Source organism: Ursus americanus, chromosome 14 (assembly GCF_024610735.1).
Source record: "Ursus americanus isolate L20-20 chromosome 14, mUrsAme1.1.p, whole genome shotgun sequence".
NCBI classification, from domain to species: Eukaryota; Metazoa; Chordata; class Mammalia; order Carnivora; family Ursidae; genus Ursus; species Ursus americanus.
The window spans coordinates 36200549-36224285 of NC_142140.1; the positions used below are offsets into that span (position 1 = coordinate 36200549).

General features: G+C 49.6%; 1 protein-coding gene across 2 annotated transcripts in view; it reads left to right on the plus strand.

Moving 5' to 3' along the window:
- RFT1 (RFT1 glycolipid translocator homolog) overlaps positions 1 to 17314 on the plus strand; it is a 35991-nt gene extending 18677 nt beyond the window's left edge. For both annotated transcript variants that reach the window (XM_045807349.2, XM_045807350.2), the window contains exons 8-13: positions 3178 to 3228; positions 4604 to 4734; positions 6069 to 6213; positions 10270 to 10375; positions 16170 to 16419; positions 16750 to 17314. In XM_045807349.2, the coding sequence (XP_045663305.2) occupies positions 3178 to 3228; positions 4604 to 4734; positions 6069 to 6213; positions 10270 to 10375; positions 16170 to 16419; positions 16750 to 16917 (851 nt within the window). In that variant the 3' untranslated portion in view covers positions 16918 to 17314. The remainder of the gene's footprint in view (positions 1 to 3177; positions 3229 to 4603; positions 4735 to 6068; positions 6214 to 10269; positions 10376 to 16169; positions 16420 to 16749) is intronic.
- Positions 17315 to 23737: the final 6423 nt, after the last annotated feature.

Genomic DNA, 23737 nt, shown 5'->3' on the forward strand with positions numbered 1-23737 from the left:
CTAGAGCCCCCGTGGGCAGAGGGACCTCAGAAACAGAAGCTTTTAAAGTAGGGAGAGGAAAACTAACGTTGATTTCGTTTGATAGTGAGGGCCAGTGCTGTTATATAACTTCTACGGGGCCCTACAGTAATGAGGAGCAACTTACTTTGAATCCAAGTCTAATTCCCAAACCCCAGGTTTTATCCTTTAAAGAAATGTATTATGAAGTTTTACATCCTTTAGAGAAAATTTGGAAAAGAGAGAAAATTATCCATAATCTCATTATCCTGTTCTAACTTTTTATACACTTCTTTTTTTGAACATAATTTTTAAGAAACAGGTTTTCATCATTTTATTTTCTTAAATAATAAGACTTTACCTGTGTGATAGTTTGGCCAGCCTTCCAATTTCTTAAGGCTCTCCAGTGTAACCGTGACAGAGCTCTCCACACACAGGGCTGGCACGGAGCTGAACGTACATCTCGTTTTTCTGCGCACGTGCATTGGTTTGTTTATGCCCAGCTTTAGTTCAAAGAATGAGATTTGAGGCAGCTAGAAGTGGGTGAAGGTAGTGGTTTCTCTCTATATAAGTTTGCTATGTCTATACATCCATGTATCTATTGCTGAATATATTTTTAAATCTTTTTAAAAATTGTCTTTTTTTTTTTTTTTTTTTTTGAGAGAGTGAGGGAGAGCGCGCATGAGCCGCAGAGCAGGGGCAGAGGGAGGGAAAGAGAGGATCTTTAGCAAGCTCCACCTCGAGCCCAGAGCCAGGTACAGGGCTCAATCTCGTGTCCCTGAGACCAGGACCTGAGCCGAAATCAACCATTGGTCTTTTAACCTACCGAGCCACCCAGGCGCCCGTCAAACATTGTCTTTTAATTATAAAAATAGTATAACCTCATTACAAAAATTTTGGAAATTAGGAAAAAGTTCCCTATGATTCTAGCATTCTAATACAACCATCATTATTACTACCTTATTATTTTCCTTTTTCCCGCTCTATTTTTCATTAATTATGCTTCCAAAGGGAAGTAACTCCCCTAGGCCTCACTTGCCCCGTCTGTGAGTTAAAGGATAGGACCGGGAGCAGTCTGAGGGCTCTTGCGCCTTGAGAGTGCTTAGTCCTAGCCTGAGCCTGTGACACTGCCGTTACAAAAGTGGAACTTGTTCACAGGACCCCTGAGGGAAGTAAGGGTCACAAGCCTTTGGAGAGCAGAGTGAAGGTGCCTTAATTATATGTTTCTTGGGAGCAGAATGTGCCGTTTACCACTGTCTCCCCAATACCCTGCTGGAACTGGCATGTGATCAGTGTTCAACAAGTATCTTTTGATAAAGAAAGGTATCCATAGTGAAATCGTATATTGTGATAGTTCACATTGTTAGAACAAGAAAATCAATAGCAGGAATTTGGAAAGGGCATTTTCTTTATGCACTTTCTTTTCCTCCCAAAGTTTTAAGAGCAGTTTAAATGAGTTGAGGAATGGATCCAGTCCAAACAATGGCCCTAAATTGGTTGTCTGGACCGCAGTGGCTAGACAGCAGCAGGTGTAAGTAAGCCAGGCCTCAGTGTGGTGCCGATTGCTCACTCGCTTCATGGCTGGACCACCCTGGCCTGACTGGCAGAGGGCTGTTAGGAACCTCTCAGGGCTTCCGTCTCCATCGCTGTGAAATAAGGAAGTGACTGGACAAGAACTCCCCACCCCCAAATTCTTCTTATCTAAAAACTAGAACTCTAAAAAAAGGTGAAGTCATTCATTGTAATAGCAAAAATATAGATGCTGTTACCTTCTGCCCCCACATTTCCTGAACACTGTGTGCCAGGTGCTGAGAATACACAGATGAATGAGTTACAGGCCACAGCCTCAAGGAGCTCATTCTCTCACCCAAGACACAGACTTTTGTGTGGTTAGCTCTGAACCAGGGCTGTGAGGTCTGTACTTGGAAACATTAGCGTCTCTCAAGTGCCCTTGCACTTCCTGGAGCTCTGCTAGGAAACCAGGGACAGAGAAATGAGAGAGATGTGGTTCCTGCCCCCAGGGAGCTTACAGAGTGTGAGAAGAGAGGCTGATTGTACCAGAGCACAGGGCGGTCCCTACGGTGAAGCCAGTTTAGGTGGCCCGCATGCTAAAAGCCGAGGCTGGGAGGAGGGACCCAGCCTGAAGCAGAGCAGCTGGAGGGGCTAAAACCTAGCCGGGTATCGCAGAGGATGACAATGTAATGCTGCGAGGTGGGCAGGAGGTTGGTGAAGAAAAGCCAAAAAGATAGCCTGGGGTCAATTTATAAAAGGCCTCAAATGCAGAATTAAGGAGCCTGGACTTTTTGCAAACACCAAAGAGCAATTTAAAGGTGTGAAGCAGGGGTTGCCTTAAGATCTGTATTGCTGAAGCCAGGACTGCTAGCGGTGAGAATGGATCAGAGCAGGGTAGAGATGCAGACAGGGCCAAGTGCTGTCCTGTGGGCCACACCTGGTAGGGCCTGTAGAGGCCCATAGACACAGTGCTGGGGGAGTGCGGGAAGGCCAGGGCCGAAGGGAGACTTTAGAGAAGATCCTCACTGCTTCTGGTCTCTGAATATTGCTTTCCTTTTTGAGCAGGTTGCTAGGAGGTGAGAATTTGCCCTTTAGGGCTGTGGTCACTCCAGAGGTCTCCACTGTGGGCTGTTTTCCACTGATGGATGATAAAATGTTTGGAAGGTGGGGGTGGGGCTCTGGGCTGGTGTCTTCACCTTGGAGGCATTAGCTTGTCTTATGTTTGAATCATGAGCTTGGGCTCCAGAGCCCTTCCAGGCTCTCTGGAGCTTTCTCCACCCAGGGAGGCAACTTGAAGAGTCTCTGCACACGATCATGGACCTCTCATTTCACAGAACTTACACTTAAAATTTGGGACAATCATTTTCATTATTAACATTTTTGTAATCCCCCCTTTGTAAATTATTAGACTGGTTTCATTGATTTTGTTTTGTTTTTAATTTAACTGGTTTGGAGATTTGCTGTCAATAAATCCCCCAGCACTTTTCCAATTGTTACTATTTTGAGATTATTTGAAATCAATGTTAGGACAAGGAAGATGTCTTTAATTGATTACATAATTTTTCTCCTTTGAGAGTATTTCCCAGCTGAAAAGGATAGACGGTAAGAAAAAAGGAAACAAAATAATGAGCCCTTGAAATGCTAATTATTTTGTTCTTCTATTTGTAGGCGAGCGATACGTAATGACGTTTTTGAACGTGTTAAATTTTGGCGATCAGGGTAAGATGAAAATTCTGTAGTGAATACCGTTCATAGATACTTTCTAATATTTTTCTCAGCAGTTTGATACATTTAATGAAAAATAAGCCTGATGATTATGAAAGATGAAGACTGTAATAAAATGATTCCTGAAGATTGAAAATTGCAGGTCTCTGCAAATATCCACAGTGTACTGACTACCCCCTCTCATGTGACTCGGGTGGCAGGTCCTCTTTTGAGATCCCCTGGTTTCTGCAGAGTTCTGGTGCCCATTGCACTGTTGGGGGGTGCTATGAGAAAAGGGGGCTCGTCATCACAATCACAGATCCGCCCTGTGTTTGTACAGCTAGATAGGTCTCAGTATTTTTTCTTTCTTTCTTTCTCTTTCTTTCTTTCTTTCTTTCTTTCTTTCTTTCTTTCTTTCTTTCTTTCTTTCTTTCTGATTTTATTTGAGAGAGAGTGCAAGCAGGGGGAGGGGCAGAGGAAAAGAGAGAGAGAGAATCCTAAGCAGACTCACCTCTGAGGACAGGGCTCGATCCCAGGACCCTCAGATCATGACCTGAGCTAAAGTCAGGCGCTTAACCAACTGAACCACCCAGGCGCCCCTCTTCATATTTATTTTTAACTGTAATCCTGAAGTAGTGGAAAGAAAAAATTTTAAAAATTAACTTGGCGTTAATGATTTTTTTTTTTTTTTAAGATTTAGTTATTTATTTGAGAGAGAGAGTGAGGGGAGGGGTAGAGGGAGAGAATCCTCAAGCCGACTACCTCCTGAGCCCAGAGCCTGATGCAGGACTCGATCCCAGGACCCTGAGATCATGACCTGAGCTGAAACCAGGAGGAGTTGGACACCCACCTGACTGAGCCACCCAAGCACCCCTGGCATTAATGATTTTTTAAAAAGATTTTATTTATATATTTGAGAGAGAGAGAGAGCACAAGCAGGCGGAGGGGGCAGAGGGAGAGGAGAAGCAGACGCCCCACTGAGCAGGGAGCCCGATTCGGGGATCGATCCTATGACCCTGATTAGGATCATGACCTGAGCTGAAGGCAGACGCTTAATCAGCTGAGCTACCCAGGTGCCCAGCATTAATGATTTTTATATAAAAAGGTGCTGGTGATGGAAATGTTCTGTATCTTGACTGCATCAGGGGAAGTTTCTGCAGCAAGGGATGCAGTATCCTAGCTGTGGTATTGTGCAATGCTCTCACAAGATGTTACTGTTCAGGAAACTGGCTAATGGATCTGTTATGTTTTAGGACTACATGTGAATCTATAATTATCTCAAACAGTAATTTTAATTTAAAAAATTAAATCAGAAAAAATGTTGATGGTGCTGTGAAAATTCAGATAGAAAAACCAGAAGGATTACCATGTCTTCCTTTTTGTCTTCCAGGTGTATACGATAGAGTGAATAATCTGGGCTCTCTCGTGGCCAGGTTAATCTTCCAGCCGATAGAGGAGAGTTTTTACGTATTCTTTGCTAAGGTGCTGGAGAGAGGAAAGGATGCCACGCTTCAGAAGCAGGTAGTCCTGGTTCTAACGTCACCGTCTCTCAAGTGAATTCTCCAACTGCAGGATGAACGGACTGAAATGTAGAGCAGTCAGTTTCCCTTCTGTTCGAAATTTCCTTCTAGGTTTCATTCTTCCATCACCTTCTGAATGGTGGCAGGACTCAGCTCCCTTCTTTTGCAGACTCCTCCCTTTGCCCTGGCTGGCCCTTCCCTTCTTTTTTTTTTTTTTTTTTTTTTTAAAGATTTTATTTATTTATGTGACAGAGAGACAGCCAGCGAGAGAGGGAACACAGCAGGGGGAGTGGGAGAGGAAGAAGCAGGCTCATAGCGGAAGAGCCTGATGTGGGACTCGATCCGGGATCACCAGGATCACGCCCTGAGCCGAAGGCAGGCGCTTTAACGACTGCGCTACCCAGGCGCCCCTGGCCCTTCCCTTCTGACCCTTCTTCTCTGTGACCTCATTCTTGACCCAGAACTCTCTGCAGCCATCCCCAGTGTGGCGCAGACCCCCTTCCCATGGTCCAGGCTTAGTGGGAAGATTGAGATTGCCTCCCCCATCCTCAGATTCTCAAGAACCAGGGGTGAGCCGAAGGATGCAGAGGCAGGGGCAAGGCTCGCATACTGCCTGGGGAGGAAAGGACGGAGTCATTTGGTTTCACTCACCGCACAGTTGTTTAAGCTTCTTCAAGACTGCGAAGTGCCCAGACTGCACTCCGACCATGCGAATCTGCCTACTCCGATTGGCAAATGCAGATGAGATTTTAATCCAGGCGTATTTGGTTGTAGAAACTTCCCTTTTTCTAAAACCTTTGAAAATGTCTGACTTATCTGAGAATTAAAAGGAAGCTACGTTGGCCTCTTACATGTCTTAGAAGACACTTCGCAAAATACAGTTTACGCGCAGTATCTCAAAATGAACTAATCTGGTTCTCGGTTGATTTAGGAATATTTTCCTAAGCATACTTTGACAGGAATGTCAGGATTTAGGGACATTTGTCAGGAGAAGCACTCCAACAAAGCTAGCCAGCTAGCACGTAAAAACTTGCTCTCCGTTTAAGAATAAGTATCGGAGAGGAAAGTGAATGTTTCCTAAGCAACCTTTGAAATAACGTATCCTAAATGAGCCAAAACCACACCTCCCCTGCGGTACCTCGGGAAGCACAGATTGGCTCTTCCCCTTCATTTCCTTCATGCTAATTGACGTGAAAACAAACACAGGCTGCAGGAAAGCAGGGATGCCGCTCAGCAGCTGAGTGATCTGTGAGACAGCAGACAGAGAAGGCCAGATGTGAAGTTTTTCTTTAGCTCATGATTCACCCAACTTCCTTCCCTCTCCCCCCACCCCAGGAGGACGTTGCTGTGGCCGCCGCGGTTTTGGAGTCGCTGCTCAAGCTGGCCCTGCTGACCGGCCTGACCATCACCATTTTTGGCTTTGCCTATTCTCAGCTGGCTTTGGATATCTATGGAGGGGCCATGCTTAGCTCTGGATCAGGTGCGCACAAGAGTTCTGCCAGATTTGTTCTAATTTCCAAACAGCAATAGGAGAGTCTCGTGAAATTCAAAACCTTGTGTGCGTATAGGTTGGTATCTGTCGGTGTAGGGAGCACTGTCCGTGGCTGGGGCTCTGACACCGTTGCCCTCACACGAGGTCAGAAACAGCTCAGTGCCCTCTGGGGGCTTTGGTACCAGGGCAGGCAGTCCCCCAGTCTCACTTGGACAAGTCATTATGCATCCTTGGCTCTCCTCCCAGGCCTAAAATGTGTTTTGCTGGGCACTTCCCTGCGCACCCTCTGGGGTGAGGGAAGAAGGCAGAGAGCAGGCTCTAATGAGTCTCCGCTTGATACTAAACACATCTGAAGGCAGTAAATGCCACATAAATCTCACAGCCTGATGCATGAGTCTCTGAGGGATAACTCAGAGCCATTTGCAGAGAATAAAATTGATCTCGGCAAGCAAATGGTGTATTTAATCCAGTGACTCTTGGTTTTTGAAGGACAAAAGTATCAATTGTATCTGACTTAGGAACACCTGGTGCCCATGCCACTGAGTGTCTCACAGCACTTGCTAGGCAGGGGACGTCACCAGTTTCAAAATGTGCTGGGCCATAGGCTGGGAGTCCATTTGCAGTCCGTTTCATCTTGGGTTCAGGAAAGATGTTTTCAGTTCCTCGGGTCACTAGACAAGAACTCTGAAGACTTCTTTCTGCTTCTCCATCTCAATGTGAAGGGCTTTGTCAAATGCCATTTTACAAGTTCACTGGTATGTTTTGGTCTCCGCTATAATGGGCCCAAACTTTGGGTATTAGGGGAGGAGGGGCCAAGTTTCTACCCAAGACCAAAGGTCATTCAGTTTGGAGAAACACCTGCTGTGAAACCATGATGTAGTCGCAGCTGCCTGGGGCTCGTGCTGTGAGGCCTGAGTTTCCAGCAGGCAAGCAGGGAGGCTCATTAGGGAGCCGTTAGTAAGTCACAGGCACTCAACCATTTCACAGCAGCATGGCCCCTCTAGAAAGGTGTTCGCCAAGGAACAGCCTTTATTGTCATGCAGTCACAGGATGTGGCCGTGAGAAGGCTGTCCTGTCAGCACAGCATTCACCTGGTGGAATACTTAGTCATAGAAGGTATAGAAGCAGGCTGCTGTGACTGTGTGGGCCTTCGGCGCGAGTGAGAGGCTGGTGCCTGTTTTCAGTGTTGGTAGTAAGAGTTATCGGTTAAAAGGGTCAGTGGTAGTTGATTTTTAAGGTAGTATATTCTTTTTCTAGTGGCTTATGTCAGAGCCATTAATAATTTTAGACTCAACCCAATGAACACTGAGTAATGTATAGGATTATTGAATCACTGTATTGTACACATGAAACTAATATAACACTGTAAAGAGTAACAATAATTTTAGACTCAAAAAGATATTCTCTTGGTATCATCTCCTGAAAGAGGAGAATCCTAAGAATGGTCTGCTTTCTCAGTCTCTGGAAAGAATGTGCTGTCTGGTGAGCCAGGACCATTGTCCTCTCTGGCCCCGGGCCCCATCAGTGTCACTGTCCCAACAGGGTCTTCTAGCATTTGTCTCCTCCTCCACTTTGCCCAAACTTTGAGCTCTCTGTAAAGCCCATAGTGGCTCCTGGTAGGTAGTGGCTGCTAGTAGTCCGTCCCCCCCGGGCCCCTGCTGGCTTTCCTTCCCTCGTCTCCAGGCCACCCCGCATCTCCTTGCCCTGCTCCTGACTCTGGACTAGTGCTGTGGACTCAAAAACCTTTCCTGTGCCGGAAAAGAACACTGCCGCTCTGCCCTCCCCACTAGTCTTCTTCATTCACTTCAGTACTCCACAAAACTTGGGGCATCTGTGTGGCTCAATCGATTAAGCCTCCCACCCTTGATTTCAGCTCAACTCATGATCTCAGGGTGGTGGGATTGAGCCCCACATGGGGCTCTGCACTCAGGGCAGAGTCTGCTTGAGATTCTCTCTCCCTCCCTCTCCCTCTGTCCTTCCCCTGACTCGTGTGCTCTCTCTTTAAATAAATAAATAAATAAATAAATAAATAAATAAATAAATAAATAAATAAATAAATAAATAAAATCTTTAAAAAAAAATACTCCACAAAACTTGACTGTCTCCAGCCTGAATTTAATCAGGAAAGAATGGCAACTTTCTGTGGCTCAGCCGAACCACCTGAGTTTTGAAAGTGGAACTTGCAATGCTGCTGTCCTCAGTTGTCCCAGTTGCGTATCAGTCTTTGTCCTCACCTGGGAAGTGGACTTATCTGTGACCTGAACTGGCCTCTTTGACCCCCCCCATCCCCTGTGCTGCCATCTCCATGTGTGGGACTTGGATGCAGCATCCGTGGGGGCCAACATCCTGGTTAAGATCTACGACATTTCCATTATCCCGGAAAGTCCTTTCAGGACTCTTTCCAGTCAACTGCCCTCCCTCCACCTCAGAGGCAACCACTGTTCTGATTTCTATCACCATAGATTAGTATTTCTTTTATAATTTTTAAAAAAGATTTTATTTATCCATTCACTTGAGAGCAAGAGAGAGCGAGAGAGCGTGCGCGTGTGCACACACAAGTGGGGGGAGGGGCAGGGGAGAAGCAGACTCCGTGCTCAGCGTGGAGCCCGTTGTGGGGCTCGATCCCATGACCGCAAGATAATGACCTGAGCCCAAACCAAGAGTCGGATGCTTAACCAACTAAGCCACCCAGGTGTCCCAGATTAGTATTGCCTTTAAAAGGGACTTCATATCAATGAAATCCTACAGCATGGACGCTTTGGTGTTTGGCTTCTTTCTCTCAATATACAGTTTTGGGGATTCATCCATGTCTTTACATGGATCAGTACCTTTTTTCTCTTAGATTGCTTCTCTGAGAAGTATTTCTTTGTATGGATGCCCACAGTTTGTTTATCCTTTCTCTTGTTGATGGTCAGTTTGGACTATTATGAGTAAAACTGCTACAGACATTTTTGTACAAGTGCTTATGTGAAATGTACGTATATTTCTGTTGGTTGTATATGTGGGAGTGGGATTACTGGGTCACAGGTTGTTTTATTAGAAGTTGCTTGGCTGCCTCGTGGTAATGGCCCTCCTAAAAGAGGGGATCGATTCCATTTTTAAGACTCCCAGTCTTTTCTTAGCAGATTTTTCTAGAGCTTGTTAGTTAGCTATAGGACTGCATCACCATGTTTGAGAAGAAAACATGGTTCTTCTGATTCTCTGTGCAGATTTGTGGGTGTGTTCTGTCTCTAGTTTCTTGCTGCTCCCAAGTCCTGGGCTTCTCCCCATGGTTTTGTCTTCAGGATGTCTTCAGACAAGTTCTCTGCCATGCAAGGCCACTAGTGCCCTTGAGTGCCCAAGCCAGCAGACCTCTTCCTGCTGATTTAAGAAGCGAGAAGGTTTGCTTCCTGGCCAGATAAGCTTTTAGTTGTTAAGTGAGACATTTGTAGGGGCGCCTGGGTGGCTCAGCCGTTAAGCGTCTGACTTCGGCTCAGGTCATGATCCCAGGGTCCTGGGATCGAGCCCTGCATTGGGCTCCCTGCTCCGCAGGAAGCCTGCTTCTCCCTCTTATACTCCCCTTGCTTGTGTTCCCTCTCTCACTGTCTCTCTCTGTCAAATAAAATCTTAAAAAAAAAAGCACGAGACATTTGTAGATTTATTCCTTTTTTTTTTTAAGATTTTATTTATTTGTTTATTTAAGAGAGAGAGAGCACACAAGCAGGAGAGGGAGAGAGACAAGCAGACTCCACACTGAGCGGGGAGCCCAAAGAGGGGCTCGATCCCAGGACCCCAAGTTCATGACCTGAGCCGAAACTGAGAGGCAGACACTTAAGGCAGCTGAGCCACCCAGGTGCCCCTGTAGGTTTATTCTTAATTGCCCTTTCTTTTTTAGTTGTTAATTTTAATCAGTGCCATGGAGTACTGGAAGCCCTTCCAGATGATTGAGACCGTAGGTTCAAGTCTGCATCTGCCTGTTGAGGACAGCTGCCGGGCTCCTGACCCAGTTCTGGTACACGCGGGCCTCCTGTTTGGGCTCTAGAGTCTCGGGTTGTTTCCTTATAGGTCCTGTTCTGCTGCGTTCCTACTGTCTCTACGTCCTCCTGCTTGCCATCAATGGAGTGACCGAGTGTTTCACATTTGCTGCCATGAGCAAAGAGGAGGTCGACAGGTAGGTAACCGTCAAGGCCCGCCTAAATCACAGCCTTTGGCCAAACTGAAGTAACTTGCCAATCTTCTTTCTTTTTGTTCTGAACACGCGTCCCCAGAAAGCCTCTTAGAGGTAGCGCTACCCCAGTAGTGTGGCACCGTCCCTGGGCGCTCCGGGGCTTGTGCTGGCACCAGGCAGTTCGTCCTCCCCACGCACGCTGGGGGCAGCAGCCACCCTTCGCCTCCCTTCGGAGGAGGAAGAAGCCTGGGCCCTGAAGGGCTGTGTTAGCCTAGGTTTGCAGAGATGGGCACGAGACAAGCTCCACTCCTCCGCCTCCTTGCCCGGCGCCCCAGTGGGTTACCGTGGAGCTTCTTCAAGATGCAGAGTCCTACCCTCGAGACTGACTCGTAGGCCCTGGAGAAGCTCAGGGGTTTGTGTCACCTCTCTTCAGAGAAAAGCCCAAGTGCACATACACGGTTTGCCACCATTTTTCCCACCATTGACCCCAGATCAGGACCTCTGCTCTGATACCTCCCACAGTGGTTCCTGACACTGGTTATCAGTCACAGTCCCCCGTGGAGCTCGCTAGATTGCAGATTCCCGCCCAGCCTTCCTCCGCCGCCCTCTCCTAGCACACCTGCAGGCAGGCAGCCCGGAGCATAGGTGTGGTTTTTAAAAGCTGATTCTGACACGAACTAGTAAACTGGAGCTTCCGACCCACACCCGGGGCGTGTCCCGAATGCCAGAAGTAGCATGGCAGTATCTTAAGGCACCACTACCAGATGAGGCTGAGGAGAAGGGTAAAATCGATAGGGGAGAAGGAGGGGAAGAGAAGGCAAAGACAGTAGAGGGGTGGCTGTAGGTAATGGGGCACTCGGTCCTTGTTATCCCTTTACCCCCTGACCCCTGGGTCCCTTGGGGGCTTTTGTGCTGTCTCTGAAAGGCCTTGAGTGCCCAGACCAACTGAACTAGCATTTGAGGGGCTCGGGCCAAGGAATCTGTCATCACGCAGCCCCGGGAGATTTCCGATGATGCTAGGGCCTTAGGAACCGCTGGCCCAGACCAGCTTGTCAGTAAAACTACACGGAGCCCTGTGACGCTCCACGTATTCAGGTGGGCGTGACCGAGTGACGCTTTCACGAAGCAGGAAGTACCCCAGCGATGCGCGAGACACACGGATGGTTTTTAATTCTGTTACGTTTCATTTTTCAAACTGCCATGTCATGACCCACTCAGGTGATTTCCCCGCCTGCTTTTAGCTCACAGCCCGTAGTTTTCAAATATTGGTCTAGTTAGGGTTTTCACTTCAGATCGTTAAATGTATAGCTGTAAAACTACTTTGAGGCCATCCTCCCCACCCCTTATTTTTTTCATGGATGAAAAGGTCAATTTAAGTTTGATTTTGAGATAATGTGTTTTTACTTGAAAGGTGCTTCAAACGTGAAATAATTTTTAGATATAATGTAAAACACGCTACAGGAGGCACTGAGCCGTGGTAGAGAGGGCTCCGGACTAGGAATCTGTCTCTTTGAAGGCAATTTTATTGCAATGATTTCAGCCTTAGTGTGGAGGGGGAGAGTCAGCATGAGGCCTGCTTAAAATGTTAAAATGGACCTTGCAATCAAATCATGAGGGAATATAGACAGCGGCTAGTTGCTTTCTTTCCTCTTACATAGCATTGAACCAAAAGAAACAACTCTTTAAGTTAGCTGTAATGGGATTTTGACGATATATGAACACCTGGGAGATTATTTTCATGATATGAGTAGTCAACATAGACAAAAGACAGAACCAGAGCGCCTTCTAACGCAGTTCTCATCTGCAGTAATGCGCTTCTCCGGAGAGTTAAATGTGACTTCAAGCGTGGTCTTCCTCCATGTGTCACCACAGCAGCCCAGGTTCATCTGGGCCCCTGGCCCAGCCCCCAGCCCTTGTCTGAGCACATGGCACCTGGACTCATCACAGACCCCAGCATTTTTTCATCTCTGTGAATTTAACGAGAGATAAAACTCGAGTAAGGATTTTTATGGTGGGATTGGGTAGCTTAGTTAAATGTCATGATTGATTAACATTGGACATTTCAGATTCTGAATTGAAAAAAAATACTGTATTGATAAAATCGTGGGCTTTTACTTAACAACTTCAGGCCAGTCAGTGTTTTTCTAAATAAAAATAGGGCATCTGGTTGGATGTGAAATATTAGAACAGCCTTTGAATTCCAAGTTGCTTTTTTGTTAACAACTGTATAATATATATCAAATATGATTGATGGATTTTTCAACCTGCCCTATTGAAGAATTTTTGTTCTGTTTTGTTAAGGACATCTCAGTTTCTTTTGTCCCTTTGACAAGTGCTTTTTGAGCCTCTACTCTCTACCGGGCATCATTTTAAGTTCCAGGAATACAGCAGGAGAAAGAGACAAGATCCCTGCTCTCCTGGAGCTGGCGGTGGGGGAGGCAGAGAGCAAACAAGTAAATAAATAGGGACATATAGCGCAGTACCGATAACTAAACCAGGGTTATGCCGCGAGAGTGGGGCTCTTTTAGATTGGGAGGCCGCTCTGAGAAGGTGGCATTTAGGCTGAGGCTGGGTGACCAAGCAGAGTCTGCCAGGCACAGAGGACAGTGACGCAAAAGCCCAAGACTGTCTGATTTGTTGCCCCTTAAATGCCCACCTTGGAGCTGGACTCCATAACTGTCGCGTGAAGGATGAGCGCGATCTTCTCACGTCGGCGAGGAGAGACCAGCGCCATCCCTTTCTTGCTGTGGGGGCTACACTGATGGCTGTGCCTTGATGTATTCAGCCAGTACCCACCGGGGGGGCACTTCACTTGCTGCCGCAGTCAACATCCTTGACCTGCCATCTTTTGATAAGCCTGATTTTAAGCCCAGTATTTTCCTGGGGCCATGGAAAAGCTAAGCATTCATAAATAATTGACTGTTTATGTTAACCAAACCTTATAGAATAGTCATTATTGTCACTAATTTTGCATTGATTTTACAAGTAGCATTTTTTTTAGTTTAATAAGATACACAAAATATATATGGTTTAGGATCCCTGAGTTTAATAAGATACACAAAATATATATATATATATATAGGATCTCTGAGTGGAAGGGAATTTAGGTCTCAAGAGGTTTTGAGCCTGCTATGTTTTCTGGAAATCATCTAACTGAGCTTAAGACCCCTGAAAAAAAATACAAAAACTGGTTCTAGGAAACCAACCATTAGATTTTGAAATCAAACTGTGGGTTAAGTCAGCAAACTCAGAATTGGGGCAGTTCCTCTTTTGTGTTTCCCACACTCAAATTCGCCCTGGGAAACAGAAGCCTCATTTACTGGAAGACAGGATGGACACGCAGTGCGGTGCTGTGCTCGACATCGAGGCGGGCCCCATCGATGGGCTGGCAAGTTGATGGAGGAATGGTAAGGATTTTGAGGGGTTTGAGCAACGATGAGAAAAGTGACTGTAGACAACACATAAGGTTAGATCAGAAATTATACACTGGTATTGACACCGACTACATGATTTTTCTCAGTAACCTGTAGGAATGGATAAGATAAGTTCACCCAAGATGACTTAAGACTTGGAATGACCAATGGTGTACTTTTAAATAAAGCCAACCATATTTTATCTACTAAGGTGGCTAGTGGGTTCATAATGATCACAGACACCACAGAGAAAGCATTTAAAATTCTGATCAAAGCCAACTTTAATTTTTTAAAAAAAGATTTTATTTATTTATTTGACAGAGAGAGAGACAGCCAGCGAGAGAGGGAACACAAGCAGGGAGAGTGGGAGAGGAAGAAGCAGGCTCCCAGTGGAGGAGCCGGATATGGGGCTCGATCCCAGGACTCTGGGATCACGCCCTGAGCCCAAAGCAGACGCTTAACGACTGAGCCACCCAGGCGCCCCCCAACTTTAATTTTTTATCCTCACACTTAAGAGGTTATCTGATGGCCGCCAGTTTCTCAATCCTGACGTTGGTTACTAGCTTACAAATCTCAAGGTAAATTCTTCTCCTTTACCTGATGTTCAGTTTCCATCAGTTTTAATATACACCAGTATAAATACCATTACTACTTTGTATGAAATTTGGTATTCTGTAGATCCCATGGAATTGTGGGGTAGAGCCAGGAGCCTCCACCTTTTATGTGAACTTAAGTGGTACTGTGGAGACCAAGGCAATTTTGCTTAGCTTTACTTATTTATTTTCATTTGTAAGAGAACCCTCTTGCAACAGGCTTATTCAATTTAAAAAATGGTATTTTAATTGCATCTTTAAGTTTCTTTTTTTCCGGAAGTGGATTATGCTTTTAAGGCTATAGATTTGTGAGTTCTGGAAAGTTCAACAGCTGCAGAGCCCTATTCTAATGAGAAACAGTAGACCCCTATCATTATCAGCTCTTCCCAAATGGCCACACCAATGAAGCCGCAGTGTTGAATTAGCATGAATTAGCTACTGATTTCATTCATTATTGACATTTTACTTGGAGTTGGGTGAAGATGACTTTGATAGTTTGTGAATCTATAGCCTCAACTCCAAGGATTTGAGATAGTTTCTGGGGCGGGGTGGGGGGAGATCATACATCTCTACTTCTTTTTGGAAAAGAGGCCAGATAACTAACCTATCTGTGATGGTCCCCACCCTTGGTGGCTTGTCATAAAGGTGGCTGTTCTGATCATTGATCAGTAGTTAGTGAAAAGCATATCTCTCCTGTTGGAGGATTGTGTGTGTGTGTGTGTGTGTGTGTGTGTGTGTGTGTGTGTGTAGTATTATCACCCCCTCTGATAAAGTATATCTCCATAGCACCTTGGGCTTGGTCACCTGGGCATTCAGCAGACACAGTGGCTTTCTTACCACCCCTTGTGCACAGACCCCAAGTGGCCTCCCTAACCCAGTAGACAGGGCCGGGGACCTAACGGTTTGGTTCCCTCAACAACTATGTACTTAGAATGCCTGCTGCTCGGTAGGCAGAAACCAGATGCTGGAGAATTTTGTTCGTGGCTGTCCCACAAGCCTTTTGGAAGACAACAGCGGCTGTTTTGTCCTTGTGGAGACTCCGTTTCCCTTGCTGAGAACTGAAGGTAACTAAGGTGACTAAGTGGAAAGGCCGTGTACTCCATGCAGTGAGGAATCCAGAGAGCTCTGGAGACGTGGAGAGCAGAGGGAAGGATGTGTAAGCGTCGGGGGGACACCGATGTGGGCCAGGCCTTCCTCCCTGTGTGCATGTCATTTTGAGGGCTGGTCACTTACTTGAAGTGAGCTCCACTGGCCAAGGTTACGGGACTTCTGCATTTCCCCCAGCTTAGGGGCCAGAGTCAGGTCACTCCTTAGGCAAATTTCTCGCCTCTCTGTGCCTGGTTTCCTTGTCTGTAAAACGCATCCAGACCTCACAGGGCAAGGGCCTCGTGTGTTCATTCATCAGCGTATCCCGGTGCCCCTGACCGTGGCTGTCACCGAGTTTGCCTTCACATGTAATTATTACCCGGGTCGTATTCTTGGGCCTCACACTGAAGACTTGGGCTGAGCAGGATTTTTATGCGTGTGGATCACAGAGTGTCACTTAAACTAACCAGTCATCCTTAAAAACCATAATATCTTGAGTTGTTCATTTCCTCACTGTTCTGTTGGGGGGGGGGGATAGTGACATCCCCATGTCATCCGTAGCCTGTTGACAGCTAAGAAAACCAGCTGGGCCACGGCAACTCAGAGGCGCTCTCTGGGATTCCGTGTTCACGGCCACCTGGTTTGGAGCAGGCTTGTTCGGGACAGGTACCCACTCCCCCGCTCTGCTTGTCTCCCTCTCCCCAGGTACAATTTCACGATGCTGGCCCTCTCGTCTTCCTTCCTGGTGTTATCCTATCTCCTGACCCGATGGTGCGGCAGCGTGGGCTTCATCTTGGCCAACTGCTTTAACATGGGCATTCGCATCGCGCAGAGCCTTCGCTTCATCCGCCGCTACTACGGCAGGAGCCCGCACAGGCCCCTGGCGGGCCTGCACCTCCCGCCCGCCCTCCTCGGGGCATTCGCCCTCAGTGCCGGGATTACTGGCGCGTCCGAGGTGAGACTCCCCGCAGCCCTCACACCCCGTGCTTTTGCAGGCTGCCCACTGTCCCTGGCTCTGGGCTTCCCTCCCTGCTCGTCCCGAACCAGCTGGGCAAGTAGCTCCCTCCTCTTCCCCCTTCCCCACGCCTCCAGGACAGCATGTTATGACAGATGTGGCCAAACCACGTCACCAGTGGGAACAGAGTTGGCCCCTCAGTACGCAGCTGTCACACCTTTTACCTGACTCGAAGCTGGAACGGCCAGGCCTCCGCTGTCCCTGGCGTGCCCCCGAGGGAGGGTGTACAGGTGGAGGGGCCAGGGCGGTGACGGTGGTTTCTCTCCGCAGGTGTTCCTCTGCTGTGAGCAGGGCTGGCCAGCCAGGCTGGCGCACGTTGCCGTGGGGGCCTTCTGTTTGGGAATGACTCTTGGGACAGCGTTCCTCACGGAGACCAAGCTGATCCACTTTGTGAGGACTCAGTTAGGTGTGTTCAGACTGGCTGACAAAACCTCGTGACCTCAGGGGCATTGAGGCCTGTGGCACCTGGGCCAGCTGCGGGGCGGTTTTGTGGGCGGAACGCATTAGCTGTGCGGGAGAGCCCTGCTGACGGGTCTGCTGCGGGGGAGGACCGACCTGGCAGGCCAGACGTCGGAGAGAACCGCCGGCCCGAACACCATCCGTTTGAAGCCTCAAACAGGAAGGAGGAGTTCCACTTTTAAGGGAAGACCAAAAGCTCTTTTAAAATAGATACATTATTTTTGTCACCATTTTGTTCTCATCAACATTTTTCTTTTTGGTTAATGTATTCCTTCTGGTCGTGATTGATCTAAGGAGCTGCGTAAGCCAACAAACTATATCTTGGATGTAATAGTCAACAATAATCTGGTCCAGAAAGAGAGATGTAGCCATTTTACATGTCACAGGAGCATGTCACTTACTCTGTAAAAGCAGGAAGGAGACCTGGTGTTGTGCACCGAATGAGACCAGAGGTGGCCCTGGAGTCGTGCCTTTCCCCATGCAAACACTGTGGTCTGGGTTTTTAGAGATGGAACAACATTCCTCAGTGAGAAATCCAGGAAATGAAAACGCAGTCTTTCGGGGAGCATTTCCCAGAGTCAGCTAGGGGGAGTCGCGCCCCTCATCGTGATTGCTGCGTGCCCCGGACCGCGTGCCTCCCCAGGGCCGGTGCGGGCTGGTGCAAGACCCCTGGCCCGGCCACCTGAGAGAGAAGGCTCTGAGGGAAGTGGCGATCCCGCGTGAGCTATTGGCCCCCGGAAGGCAACACCATTCATGTGGAGATTGCACAGGCAGCAGCAGATGGGAAGTGATGTGTGTTTTTCCCTCCGAATAAAATGGGGTATGTGCTATACAGCAAGCCCTTCCCCCCACCCGGTGCTTCCAGCCCTGGTCAGTAAACCCGAATGGCAGCCCCGGCTGAGGCTCACCTCCCTGCATCCCGCACCCCGCACCCAGCGGGCAACGTCACCGGGCATTGTTCTGAGGCAACAAAGCATTTTTCTTCTTTTGATAATATATTAATTCCTTCTGGGTGTGATTGACCCTCAGAGCTACACGCGCCCACTGTATCTTGGATGATAACCGTCATCATCTGGCCCCGATGTCCCAGACTTTCTGTTTACACCCAGAGAGCCGGGCACCTTGCATCAGATGGTGGTGTGGCTAAAATGCCCACGTTTAAATCCACTGGCCAGGAGCCAGAGGCAGAGGACCAAGGATCAAGGCCCACCAGCACACTGAGACTAGCACCAGGCACTTGGGCTTTTTATCTCTTCAAAGGGAGAATGCTTCCCACTGATTGGAAAAGTAGCTAAATGTAAGATATCACTGACCATTCAGAGACCCTCCAAAAGCATGACCGTGGTTATGCTCTTATGAGGCGCAGTCAGGCTGGCTCAGAAGAACCGATTGTCCCATGGGGTGGGGGCGGGGGGGTGGCACACACTGAGGCAGCCCTCCCTCCCTCTCATGTACTTTTCTTTGTCTCTTGAGTGCACAGAAATGGACCCTTAGACCTCAAAAGTTCCTTCTCTGCTCCCCTTGACCACCAGTTCCTCCCCTAGAACCCTGTTACCCATCCCATGCCCCATTGACCCCAGACTCCAAGCATGGCCCTTAAACTGGCTGCCTCAGAATTGCCTGGTTGCAAGTCAGAAATGTAGGTTCCCAGGACCCACTCCAGACCTTTGGAACCATCATCTCTGGGGGCAGGGCTCTGGGATCAGCTTTTTTTGGCGAATCAAGGTTGGCACACCCCATTGTCCTCACCTGCGCCAGGGCCCAAGACCAGTCGTTCACAATGTCTGTTCTCTGCTCCAGGAAGAGTGGCTGTTGCCTGAACATTGCCAGCCCCCCAGCTCCTGGGAGTAGGCCCACCCAGGTTTCTGCTCTGCTCTCCAGCGTGAAGGGAGGCTGTGTCTGATAGCCAGTGCTCAGTCTCTCCTCATCCCATGCCGTCCTGCTGGCGCTTCTGTCAGCACAGGGCTGCTGCAGGCAGGACCAGTTCCTCTTGAAAGATGGCCAGCTAGGCGGGCAGCCCGGGGCTCCTTCCCACGTCCTACTTCCCTGTTTATAGGAAAAGTCCCATGGGAAGCGGGTGTGTACTTACAACTAGCACCTGCCCCCTGGGCTGTCAGCACCGAGGCAGCAGGCCCTTTGCACCTCACTGACCTCTGCCTCCACCCGCTGGCCGCCTCCTGGAAGTGCACTTGGGCCTGACCACTGCCTCTGGAGCTTTCCCTTGCTGGCTCCCTAAAGCCACACGGGTGCCTCAGGGAGCTTGCATACACGTGTGCTAGCTGCCTCGCTTTACCCAGGAAGGGCTTCTGGGGATTCACATGTTTGGCGTTAAGTACCACTTAAAATATCGTGAGGCTACTTCTCCATGGAAACAAGTCTCTAAAGCACATCCTTTCATGAAACGAAGAAGCCTTTGATGGTGAGAATCGCGGCATTCCTTCTGTGCTGCTCTGGCCACATGTACGTGTTGGTGACTTCAGATTTGGCCTGTCGGGTCCCTCAGTGAGGGGTTGCTGCCGCCTCGCCACTTCCTGCTCGCTCCTGGCTCTGGAGGGGTGCTGTGCTCTGTCCCACTCCCGGCCACGGGCCAGCCGGATTCCAGCAGGGCGCGGCCTCTGCCTGTCTCCTTTCATCGTGAATTTGTGTTGCTAGTTTCATGTCAGTCTTCTGATTTTCAAGCAAATCAAGTATTTTCTTCACATCTCTTCCAAAGAAGAAGAAAAAAATTTTCAAAAGGAAGGTGGGCAAATAGCTTGAGTACGTGAACCATCTTTATGCTTTTCTCCGCATACGGATGCTGTGGCTGGGCTGTGGGTCCTGACTCTGAAGACGGGCCGTTGCCTGGCCTCTGCGAGGGAGCCTTCTGTGTCCGGAGCAGAAAGGCCTGGCAGCACGTCCCTGCTCTTCCCTTCCCGGCCAAGCGCTGTATCCCTCCCCTTGCTGTGTGCTTCTCTGTCTGGCGTGGTCCTCATCTTCTTCATTATTTTTGATTAAGCAGCCATTCTTTGACAGGTGAGGGCTCATATTCTGGGCTGGTAGGGAAAGTGTGTTATTTTAATGTGATTTGGGGGGAGCCCAGGGTACCCTCTCACCTTTATCCAGGTGCTGGGCCATGTATTTACTTTGGACATTGGACTTGTGAGCCAATCAGATGCTATTGTTTTGTTCTCCTGGTGCTTACTGTACCTGGGTGAGGGAGCTTTTAATGTCAGTATTTCATTTGCTAATTAACTTTCAAAAGTAGGGGGAAAAAGATGCTTTTTTGGAAGAATTTGAGGGGAAGGAAGACTTCTGTTGATTTGTGTCATCTGTTTGACCCCAGCTACCATGGCATCATCAGTCCTGCTGTTTAACGTCAGTTCCTTTTTAACCAGAATCGTCTGGGCCCATCACGGCAAAATTGAAAAACTGGACTCCTAGCGTCATTCGGCCTCCTTTAGGGGCCTAATGAAGAAGGTCTCATAAATGCTTGTTACTTAACAGAAGTTGCTGGGTGCCCCTCTCCCAAAGTGCAGGCGGTTCTTTGCCCAGCAACTTCAACATCCCTGGGCAGTGTGGCTTAGGTAGAAAGTGCTGGAGGTGAGGGCTGTAGGGAGTTAGTAGGTCTTTCCCCTCGTGACTAGGTCCTCACCAGTCAGTGCACGCAGAACTCAGCGCCGGCCTCTGCGGGCTCCAGCAGCCTCGTGGAGACCCTCCCCACAGCTTGTCAGAGCTGGTGCAGTGCACTGTGCACCCCCCATCGAACATAATGAGTGCACACGTGCACAAAAGTTGTGGTTGGCGAATTGGCATGCTGTTTTGTTGCTGGGTCAGGTTCTTGAGGAGTTGAGGGCCCCTGGATCCTGCACCCACGAGGCCCAGTGAACATGGGGCATCGGGAGCTGGGGAAGGAGGGAGGGGTGCCTGTGAAGCCTCCTGGCTGGGAGGCCGGAGGCCTGGCATGGGCACCAGGGCAGCTTCTGGCCCGCTCCGCTCTTTCTGGCCTCATGCTGGGGTGATTCTCACCTCTCCTGGGGCCCAGAAAGCGGGGATGGGGTGGGGGAGTGTCAGTCTGGTGGGCAGTGCAGGGAGGGGTCCTCAGAACCAGGTGCTGCCTCAACTTTCACCTTTTCTTTTGTCTCCACCCCCCAGTCCTCTCATCTTTAACTTCTGTTCCCAATGCAAAGCCCTTGCAGGAGAAAGGGAATTGGGCTATGTTACCCATAGGGGCAGAGGCTGTGGGTCAAGGCTATAAGTGAGCCAGTGGCCGGGCCGCCCGTGGGGCAGCAGAGCCCCGGTTCAGTCCGCTCTCGCTGGGTAGGGGCCAGGCAGGGTGGCACACGCCATCCAGGTTTGCCCCTTCAGCCTCAGGAGCTGCATGAGGGCCCACGACAGAACAGCTGACTTGTGAAGGAATCTTCTAAAGCCCCACTGGTTTGTCTCATTTCCTCCCTCCCTCCAATAAATGTGTCCCAAAGTTATGACCCTGTTGACCCCGCTGTGTCAGCGTCGCCCTGCACTGACAAACGCATTTGGCCGAGGCCACCTGGTTCACAGTGCTCTGTGGGAAAAGAGCTGGAAAAATGGGGGGGTCTCAGTCCTTGCATCTCACCCTTACCACCCTGTCACAAACCAGAGCCTCGAGGCAGGGCTCTGATGCCGTCAGAGCAGGCCGTGAGCAGGGGCAGATTAAGACACAGCTGCTTTAGTCACATTGGACATGACAGCTGAGCAGCGTGTTTCTGGTTCGTGTCTGAGAGACCCCGACACCCTTTTCAATTATGTGGAAGTGGTAGCGTTGTGGCTTGTCCGCAGCCTTGTGCGGCCGGGGAGCAGGCGGCCCGGACTGAAAGCGTGGCTCGCCGTGGGCAGCACCAGTGTTGCTCCCAGCTCACCTGCCCCTCTCTCACTTTTTGCACTTGCTTTTGAAAATCAAAAGGTGACACAAGCGAGCATGGCATAGAGGGTGCCAGAGGGCCTCTCCCAGAGGGCCTTTTCACTTCCACCGCATGTCCAGGCGAAGTACGGGACAACTCGGGTGATCCAGGAGCCTCCCTCCTTTCCACAGGCACGCGGACCCCCTAGCGCTGGTTAACTCCAGCCTCCCTGGTCTCAGGGCACACTCTTGTCCCACCCTCCTCAGGGCCTGGCCTGGCTGAGCAGTGGGGACGATGAAAACACGGGAAAAGCAAACCTCTGTAGCCATGACAAAAATGGGAATGTTTTCCTCCACACATAATCTCAACCAAACTAGGGAATGTTGCTAAAATAGCTTTCTGTTTCCCCTAGGGCATGCACGGTTTTACGAACAGACCAGATGAGCAGAGTGCATTTTTATGTTCCCAAACTAGAGCCCAGGATTCCTCTCTTCCTTGTGTAGCTCATGAGAGCCCTGAGTGGCAGCTCTCCAATGACAAGAGGATGTCTTGCAGGTGTGCAGATGTCAGGCTGTGGGGGGCCATAGAAGGGACAGAGCTCCTTGCCATTTTTTCTTTTGTATCCATGAGTGAAATCATGTGGCGCTCTGGCTCCCCAACGGGGTGATGGCATGATGCCCAGGCACTCTGGCGACTTGTCCTCGCCTCCTCTCGGCTCTCCTGCAGCAAACCTGCAAACACAGGGCTGAGAGCCAGGCTCTGGGTGGCAGGACCCCAGAGGTATCCTGCCTGCACGTTTCTTCCATCTGCACAGTCACTGAGGGAACCCACTGGCATCCATGTCTGTCTTCAGAAGCACGCGAGCAGGGTTTGGTTTTCTAAACAGCTTGTGGCCGTGTACATGTGCTGTCACTCATACCGCAGCCTAGCCGCCCTTGCCTAACTCACTAGGTGACCTTGAACAAGCCCCTCGCTCCACCAGTTAGGGAGCACCGGGCATGTGCCAGGTACTGAGTGACCACACACCTGATGGGTGTCAGTGGTTAGATCTCCGCAGCAGCCCCCTCAGTGGTCTGCGTGTTACAGGTGAGGATGCTGAGGCACAGAGAAGGCGCTTGATTTGCCGTGGGCTGCCCAGCTCGGAAGATGGCAGCAGAACAGGGGGTCTGCCCAATTCCTGAGCTCCACCCTCTACCTCGACAGATCCGATCCTCCCTGATCCAAAGGCCTGCTGCGATCTGTGGTGGTAACGCCTGAGCCTGAGCGGGGGGTGGGCACTGTCCTGCTCCTGCTCTGTTCCTGCTCTGCTCCTGCTCTGCTCCTGTTCCTGCTCCTGCTGCTGTTCCTGCTCTGTTCCTGCTCTGCTCCTGTTCCTGCTCTGTTCCTGCTCTGCTCCTGTTCCTGCTCTGCTCCTGCTCTGTTCCTGCTCTGCTCCTGCTCTGTTCCTGCTCTGTTCCTGCTCTGTTCCTGCTCCTGCTCTACTCCTGCTCTGCTCCTGTTCCTGCTCCTGCTCCTGTTCCTGCTCTGTTCCTGCTCTGCTCCTGTTCCTGCTCCTGCTCCTGTTCCTGCTCTGCTCCTGCTCTTCTGCTCTGCTCCTGCTCCTGTTCCTGCTGCTGTTCCTGCTCTGTTCCTGCTCTGCTCCTGCTCTGCTCCTGTTCCTGCTGCTGCTGCTGTTCCTGCTCTGCTCCTGTTCCGGCTCTGTTCCTGTTCCTGCTCTGCTCCTGCTCTGCTCCTGCTCCTGCTCTGTTTCTGCTCCTGCTCTGCTCCTGCTCTGTTTTTGCTCCTGCTCCTGCTCTGCTCCTGCTGCTCCTGCTCTGCTCCTGCTGCTCCTGCTCCTGCTCTGTTCCTGCTCTGTTCCTGCTCTGTTCCTGCTCTGCTCCTGCTGCTCCTGCTCCTGCTGCTCCTGCTCCTGCTCTGCTCCTGCTGCTCCTGCTCCTGCTCCT